Source organism: Alligator sinensis, unplaced genomic scaffold (assembly GCF_000455745.1).
Source record: "Alligator sinensis unplaced genomic scaffold, ASM45574v1 scaffold1170_1, whole genome shotgun sequence".
Lineage (NCBI taxonomy): Eukaryota > Metazoa > Chordata > Crocodylia > Alligatoridae > Alligator > Alligator sinensis.
Genome location: NW_005842859.1, coordinates 281600 through 289750, shown reverse-complemented (window position 1 = coordinate 289750; position 8151 = coordinate 281600). Strand labels below are relative to the sequence as shown.

At 56.4% G+C, this 8151-nt stretch overlaps 1 protein-coding gene across 4 annotated transcripts; it reads right to left on the bottom strand.

Moving 5' to 3' along the window:
* Positions 1-1908: 1908 nt before the first annotated feature.
* On the bottom strand, positions 1909-7939 carry CDC25C (cell division cycle 25C). Of its 4 annotated transcripts, none has more exons than XM_006035598.3 (12): positions 6827-7939; positions 6634-6723; positions 6221-6319; positions 5638-5772; positions 5188-5271; positions 4809-4961; positions 4509-4610; positions 3774-3836; positions 3216-3314; positions 2950-3083; positions 2726-2837; positions 1909-2497 (listed from the first exon to the last, which is right to left on the bottom strand). In XM_006035598.3, the coding sequence occupies exons 2-12, from the start codon at positions 6655-6657 to the stop codon at positions 2357-2359; spliced, it is 1146 nt and encodes a 381-aa protein (XP_006035660.1). In that variant the 5' UTR covers positions 6658-6723; positions 6827-7939; the 3' UTR covers positions 1909-2356. The 4 variants fall into 4 exon arrangements, with proteins under 4 accessions (XP_006035660.1, XP_014381149.1, XP_014381150.1 ...); XM_014525663.2 differs by having other exon boundaries at positions 6634-6687; XM_014525664.2 differs by lacking the exon at positions 6634-6723.
* Between the last annotated feature and the right edge of the window lie 212 nt (positions 7940-8151).

Genomic DNA, 8151 nt, shown 5'->3' with positions numbered 1-8151 from the left:
TTGCCCTGATGGCAAGACCCCCATTACTTACCTTTGCACCCCTTGCCCTGATGGCAAGACCCCCATTACTTACCTTTGCACCCCTTGCCCTGATGGCAAGACCCCCATTACTTACCTTTGCACCCCTTGCCCTGATGGCAAGACCCCCATTACTTACCTTTGCACCCCTTGCCCTGATGGCAAGACCCCCATTACTTACCTTTGCACCCCTTGCCCTGATGGCGTCTCCTCGTCTTCCTGCAGCCCCCTCCCCCGGCGAGTCTAGTTTAAAGCTCACTGTACGAGATCAGCCAACCTGGAAGAGAAGATACGCTTGCCATTAGGGGAGAGATGAAGCCCATCCCGCCCCAGCAATCCCCCCTCCCGAAAGCATGGGTCGTTGTCAAGGAACCCAAGGCCTGCCCGGCGGCACCAGCTGCGTAAGCGCTGGTTGACCTCACCAATGCAGGTCCCATGCCTCTGTCCCCGCCCCCTCACCGGAAGGAGAGAGGAAAAAACCACCTGCGCCCCCGTCTCCTTCAGCCTGGTCCCCAGAGCCTCGAAGTCCCTCATAATACGGTCAGGTATATCACAACCTCAGGTACTCTCTTCTTGTGCTCTGGGGAGCTAGACAGCTTGCTGTGGCATAGGAGATGAAGCGTGCAAAGGGAAGAGCCAACCCAAGCTCAGCCCAAGGGTTTTCAGCAAGGAGACAGAGACACCCAGAGTCAGGCAAAAGGCGCGCGAGCAGGCTCCTGCGCCGATTCCCCGAGCGCTGCGCGACCGTTCCAGGACTGGCCCCGCTGAGCTCTCCCGAGCCCAGGTCCGAACTCCCCGCCCCCCGGTGCCCTGGTTCATGGGGCACTTGTGCAGCCGCCTGCTCGCCCGTCCCTGGGTCAGCAGAGACGCCTGCCAGGAGCCTTGGGCCAGGACCGGGACCCTCCAGCCCTTCCCTACAAATGCTCCAACAGTGCCACCTGCTGGGTCTTCCCACCTAGCGGCAGCAGCTCCCTGCGTATCCCCAGCACCAGGCTCCTGCACTCGCCCATCCACGGCCGGCCGCAGGCAGGCAGGCAGCCTGAGCGAGCCGGCTTTGTAGCACGATATGGTGTAGGCTAAGCCAAGCATCTCTTTCTAGGCAAGCGGGAGCATGGAGCAGTGTGTAAAGGAGCATTGCCAGGAGCACCGTGGAGCCTATTGCCATCATCTCTGTCTACAAAGAGCCAATGGCTTGAGTCTTTTCTCACAGCAGCTAAACCCAGAATCCTAACCAACTGCAGGCACTGTGTCCATAATGAAAAGCCCTTTGCCCATGTTCACCCTGTGCTAATGTCCTCTCCCCCAGTGCCATGCCTGAAGCTCTTTCCTGCAAGGACCAGATGTGATGTGGCTGCCAGGAGTGACCTCCCCTCCAGCCAGTGCTGTTTCAGTTTGCATCACAGTGTATTCGCCTTGGCCATTCTTTAACTCAAGGGACAATGAAACTTGATGGGCGCTAAAATATGGAGTCAGGCTGTTCCTCTAAATATGGTCTCAACTTCCAACCAGAATATTTGACACAGGATTTGCCAAACCAGGGCTCCATCTAGCCCAGTTTCCTGCCTCTGCTTCAGAGGACGGTTCAAGAAAGCCCTTAAAAGACCAATGTGGAGTGCTGTGCTTATGGGGGAGTCTCTCAACCTTGTCCATTGGCAGTTGCTGGTGCCTCAAGTCAGGAGGCCCCTGAATCCCCCTCAAAGGATGGTCTCGGTATCAGTCAAATGTCTGACAAGTGTCCCCACCTGCCCTGGGCCCGGGCATCTCAAAGATGGCTTGTGCAAATGGCCGAGATGAAAACCCCGGGGCTTTCCTAACAGCTACGTACCCCCAATAGGTGGGCACCATCAGACCAGAGGGCTGTGGGAGAGATGCCCAAATCAAATATTTCAGTCTTTTAAAAACTGTTTATTCTTCTTTTCAAAAGTTATGATTAACTGCAAAACCGAGAGTAAATACCAGGAAGGAACGTGGGGGCTCCTGCTGTGCCAGGAGGACAGGGTGGGCAGGGCTCTGGCTGTGACATTCCCTGCCCTGTCTTGCAATGGCAGGGCAGCACGGACACGGGCGAGAACCGGCCTTCCCACTGCCTGTTCTGTGAGCAGGGACCGCTCTGCCCACCCTCCATGCACGGGCTCCGTGCTCAGATACAGGCATGTCTAAACACAGCACCACTGACATCTTTTCAACAAGCCTCCTCCTCACGTTTCCTGTCACCCGAGATGGCTGCAGTTCCCAGAGGATGAGGCAGGCTCCTGGTTCCCAGCCTCTCACTAAGAGTGTAGCCCACGTCAGAGTAGAGCCCTTGTAAGTGGTGGCACTCTAGTAGCTGCTGTGGCCCTCACAGCTTCATGAGGCGAGTGATCTGGTCTCGTCTCTTCCGCTCTCCCACCCAGGACTTGCTCTTGGTGCGGAATTTCAGTAGCTCTGTCTTAAAGTCCTGGTGGTGCATTGGACAGTAGCTCTGGGGTTCACACAGCTCCTGAGAAGGAAAAGTGGAGACATTCATTATACAGCAAGCAGGGCAAGGACCCCCAACCAACCACCAGGACAACGCCCCTGGAAGGAGCTGGTGTGTTCGCCGTGGGATAGAGTATTTCATCTTGCTGGTGACTGAACCCTGCTAGCGGGACCTCGCACCTGAGAAGCCAGCTTCTCTCTCAGGAAACCTTGGATACCCCGGCCCCATCTATCACATTTTGGCCCTCACCTTGTACTCAGGGAAGAACTCCTTGTAGCCTCCCTTCAGGACATACATCTCAGGATAATGCAGTGCAGGGTACTCATTCATGGCTCGATCTTCCTCCCTCAGATAACGGCACCTTCAAACAGCGACAAGGGGAGCAGTCAGATGGGCAGCAGAGGGATTCATCCCAGCATGGACTCCCGCCTGTGCCTTCCCCCCCTCGTTGGCCAGGCAGGGCCTGCACTCACATCTTGGGGCCCCTCTCCGAGGAGAATTCACAGTGGAACACGAGGACGATGCGTTTCTGTGGCATGGATGGGAAGAGAGGCCTCTTCAGGAACAACTCAAAGAGGTCTTCTTGCCTGTGGAGGTTCAGAGCACCCTGCAGGAGAAACATGGGGAAGAGTTTTCTGTAACGCATCAAGATAACCAGCAGCTTGGGGCAGCTCATCACAGGCACCCGATACCTATATCCAGCTTCTACCCTTGGCTGTCGCATATCCCGTTCCCTCACCTTGATGTGCCCTCCTAGATACTCATAGGGGTAGCGGCAGTCAATGATGTAGAACATCTCAATGAGGCTTTGGAATTGCCCAAAGAGCAGAGCAGCCACCTGCAAGGGAACACGTGCGCACTCAGGGCGTTGGAAAATGAAGGGCAGTTCCCAGGCACATGGATTCCCCTCCCCAGCTCTGAACATATTCTGCCACTCTGGCCCCATCCTAGCAGAACGCACAACCCGCACAGCCTGAGTCAAAGCAAGACTCATGCCTGGGATGGGGCCACATGACTAGGCCTCAGGTGAACAAGCTTTGGGAGCTGGATGAAGGCGATTCCTTCCACACAAATGCGGTCATGGACCTGAACCAGTATCCAGAAGCAGTCGTTCCAGGGGGTAAGTCAGACAACAAGGCCTAACCCTTGCTAAGCTGGTTTCTGCTGGAAGTAAGGCCTGGGTACTTGATCCTGCACAGGATCAGAGGGGAGGCAGAGGAGAGAGGTGGAGCTAGGGGCTGCACATGCAGACGGGCGTGAGGGGTACAGCCTAGGTGGACAGCAGGCTGGTACTCACAGTCTCCGGGATGATATATCGTAGATCCTGGTGCCTTCCTGTCACTGTAGGCAGCGCATACACCTAGGGAAACGTTCCCCATCCAGCTCAGAATGGCAACATCTGCAAGGCCCCTGCTCCTCCAGAGCTAGTTCAGCAGCCCCCACCCCGTGGTGACTGTCCCCCACCCCACTCTGCTCAAGGTCCTATTTCTGCTGCATGTCTTGGTGATATTCTTTGCCCTCTGAGGCAATTTTATAAGCTTCTCTGAGCACAGGATTCCCAGGTTTGTTGGGAGGTGTCCCCTCTCCTCCCATTGCCCAATGTTCCTCATAGGTGGCAGGCATTTAGTTGTGAGACAAATTGTTTGACATATGGAGGCAGTCAGTTTGTTCTCAAGTCAGTGGTTTTCAACCTTTTTTCACTTACAGACCCCTATGGACACTTCAAATGGAGGTGTGGACCCCTTTGACTTGCAAGTGAGGGTACTTGCATATTTTTAATTGATCAAAGTCATCTTTTGGAGACCCCCTTAGGCAGTCTGCAGACCCCCAGGGGTCCACAAACCACAGACTGAAAACCACTGCTTTAAGCGACTCTAGGACTGGGGGCAGGGAAGATCTTCCTGTTGGGCGAAAAGGAAGATCAATCAGCTCTGCATACTAACAGTTGAGGGCTCCTTCTTCCATGCCTAGGCCCGACCTTTCTGCAGGCAGGGAGACCCTGAGGGTGCATGGGGCTGGAGCAAACACGGACCTTGGAGAAGTCCCCAATGAGTTGTCTGAGGCCGTGGTCCTGATCCAGGATTTTGGTGATCTCCATGTCGGAGAGTGAAGCCGTCTTCTTCAGAGTCGCACCCTGTAACCACCCAGGCAGCCATCAGCAATACATATGCAAGCCAGTCCTGACCACCCAGCCCATGACCCCTGAGACCAGGCCCCGAAGACACTGCCTAGACTAGTTTCTGTCTGCCTTCAGAGCCCAGCACTGTAGCTGCAGCTAAGGCTGGGGGGGATGAGGATTCAGACTGCAGACAGCCTGGGCTGGCTCCCTTACCCCCTCCGGTTCTTCCTGGATCAGGCTGCATCTCCGTTTCACCTTAACAGGAGTTTCATTATCCTGACCCTTCACTATTCGCTTCAGTGCTGGCCTGTCCAATTTCTCCGGCATTGATGGAGAGCGGTACAGGCGGCTTCTGTTCACAGAGACCTGCTTGGAGACAGGCAAGTGGGAAGGGAACAGCAAGTCATGAGGGGGCACTGTCACCTCAGCACCCCACACAACAGAGCCCCTCTAGGGCTGGAAGCCAAATAGCAAGTCTGAATGGCTCCGTAGCGCAGCAAGGACCCCTGCTCTGCAGGCACAGTCTTTGCTCTAACACCTGGGGCTCCAGCTTGGCCTTTTTCCATGAGATGTTAGTAGGTAAGTGCCTTGCCTCACTGACGTTGATGTCCTGCGTGAGGAGGGGCCCAGAGAGCAGAACAGCCATACTGGAAGACTGGTTACCAGCCACTGGTATCTGAAGGAGCAGAAACATTGCATTACCACCAAGACAGTCCGCTGGCAGTCACTGAGACCACGAGTCAGCCACAGGCCTGTGTTCCTGTGCCTGACTGTACCAGGCAAGGGAGAAGGACATATGTCTGGGGCTCATTGTACTTGGGAGCTGCTCTCCCTTACATTTTCTCACAGTGGGTAATGACTATAACATCTTCCCAGTGCCCTGAAGTGACCAGCAGCCAGCTGAAAGAAAGCTCCTCAGCACCCCCTGGCTCTTGGTAGCCTGGAATCGGGCGAGGTCCGGGACTGGCTCTGTGATGCTTGTTTCTCTGTCCTGGGCATGGCTCTGCAGCCTGTGACACAGGACGCAGCATGCAGGACTCACCTCCATGTCTTCCTGCTCGTCAGGGAAGAGAGCTGCAAAGCTGGCCGAGCGATCTGCTGTTGTGTGTGCGTAGGATTCCACCTCGGCAATCGGGCTGCCTAGCTCGGTCATCTCAGACTCCAGGCTTCTTACATCCTAGCAGGGAAGAGGAGAAAGAGTTTGGGGCTGCAGTGGTACCCAGCTCCCATACCTTCTCTGTTGTGTTTTCCAGCACCAACCACCAATCCAGAGAAACTCCAGAGAGTAGAGGCAGACTCCCTACAGTGCCTGCGTAGCCTCATTGCAGGGAGTATTTTCTAGAGCTTGCCTGGAGCAGAGTGCATGATCTGCCCCAGTGTCAGAAGAGGAATGCTTGTTCCCACTCCAGTTCCTGATTCTGTACTGGAGTCAGGGCTTCATTTGAGGAACAGACAGTACTCATGGTCAGAGAGGGAAGATCTGATCTAGCCCAGCTTCTTCTCCTTCCCCTCTCATAGGAGGAACCCTCACCCAGCCCGAGCTCTGTCGCTGTACTGCTACCCACTCCTCCCCACTCTGCGGGAGGGAGTCACTGGATTCTGAGGAGTTGAGCTGAGGAACTCACCAGTGGAGCAGTAAGGCAAGTCAGAGGATCCATCACTTCCTTATGGAACAGCAAGGGCTTGGACACATGCCATCCTGGATGCTTAAACCAGCCCCCCTCCTGAAACGAGAAGGGTCAGGAGCTCTCAGCTCTCTGGCTCTAGAAGGTGCTGAGAACTACCTTCAAGCCCCCACCCCTCGGGTCAAGAGCCCAAGGCAAGTTCAGCTCCAACCCTGGCATTAAGCAGCCACTGGGCACTGGCTGTGAGGAGGGTCACCAGCATGGTGGGTGGGTGAGAGCAGGAAGGGACTCTAGAGTTCCTGGAAGACTGCAATCCTCCCAAAAGCAGCACTCGCAAAACACTGTCATGTCCTAGGGAACTGCAGTACTGAGACTGCTCCAGCCTGCCCTTCGCTGGTCCAGCAGGGACTCACCATCTCACTGCTCTCGCAGGACATGGCGCCTGGTGTGCTGCACCGTACCTGGGGCTGGAACGGACAGGAGGGAACGCTCACTGGAGACAACTGTAAGCATAAACTCAGAGCTGCAGCCAGCATCCCAGCGCACCAACTCGCCACATCTCCCAGACAGCAAATCGCCTTTCTTTGAAGACGAAAAGGTACTCACCGGGAGAGACCTCAGACACTGCCTCTGTGACTCTCTGCAGGAAGAAAGATAGCCAGTCAGTGTCCTGGCCCCTCTTTTCCTGGCCAGCTTGCACCGCCCTGGGACAGGACTCCCATCCCTACCTGCATCCTCCCTCGCATCCACAGAGCCCTCCGAGCCCCGTGACAGCGCTCAGCGACAATTCAGGACACCTGTGACACCCCACCCCCGCCAGCAGGATCATGCCATTTTGTAGGGAGGAGAGTTTCGGAGGCCACGCCACGTGTCAGTGGCAGTGCTGCGACTTGAACGGGGGATCCTTTCTGTCATCTTACACCCGTTCCCCGTTTGTGCTGAACAGGACACAGCCAGCTGGCTGGAGACTGGCAGGACAGCTCAGAAACTACTCACTCGTTTCTCTGGTTTCCAGATTCTGGTGTCAACCCGAGTAAGAAATACTACCAAATCCAACACAGCTGGCACTCGCGCGTCAGCCTCCGAGACACCCACGTGCAAACATCACCTGTCCAGGCCCAGCAGGTGCTAGACCTGGAAGAGGCAGGTACTGCAGACACCCAACCACTGCGGGACGAGCAGCCGCTCTAGGCTCTTTAGGAACTTGTGCATTGTCCGCGCTCAGCAGCAACTGTCCAGATGGGGACAGCACCCGAACGGCAAGGACACGCTGACAAGCGAGTCAACAGCTGTTTCTGACAGCATCCCAGCCACGCGTGCCGAACGGGCTGGAACGTCCCCTGAACGGGCAGGCGGGCATAGCAGCGAAGCAACAATACTACCATCTCTATTCCTCAGCTAACCACTTAGATGGGCAGGGGTTGTGTTGAAATAAGATTCAAGTGGAGAAGCAGTACAAGGACTCGGCAGCTGAAAAGCCACAGGCCAACACTAAAATCAGCTCAGCTGGAAGTTTGGTAAGAAAGGAGAACCGAGGCATAGACAGATCCACTGCAGCGTGTTCTGCGCAAAGGGAGAGCCCTGGGCCAATCGACCCACTGCTAACACGCAAAAAATAGCTGTGCTTCAAACTCCCGCGCAGTGCCGCCACCGCCCAGATTTCCAGGTTCGTGAAACAGGCTGGGCGCGAAGCGGTCCAAGCCAGCAGAGCCCTAGCCCCTGGCCCCTGCCCGGCCAGGGGCAAGGCCGGCTCGCGGGATGGGGCGTCCGTCTGTCCGCCCGCCCGCCCGGGCCCAGCCCAGCACGCCTCGCCCAGGCACCAGACACCGCCCGCAGCTGACGGAGGACAAGGCTATTCGGACGGGACAGGCCCCGCTCGCAGCACGGCGCAGGCTGCCGCGCGGAGCCTGCCGGTCCGCCGCCCGCTGGCA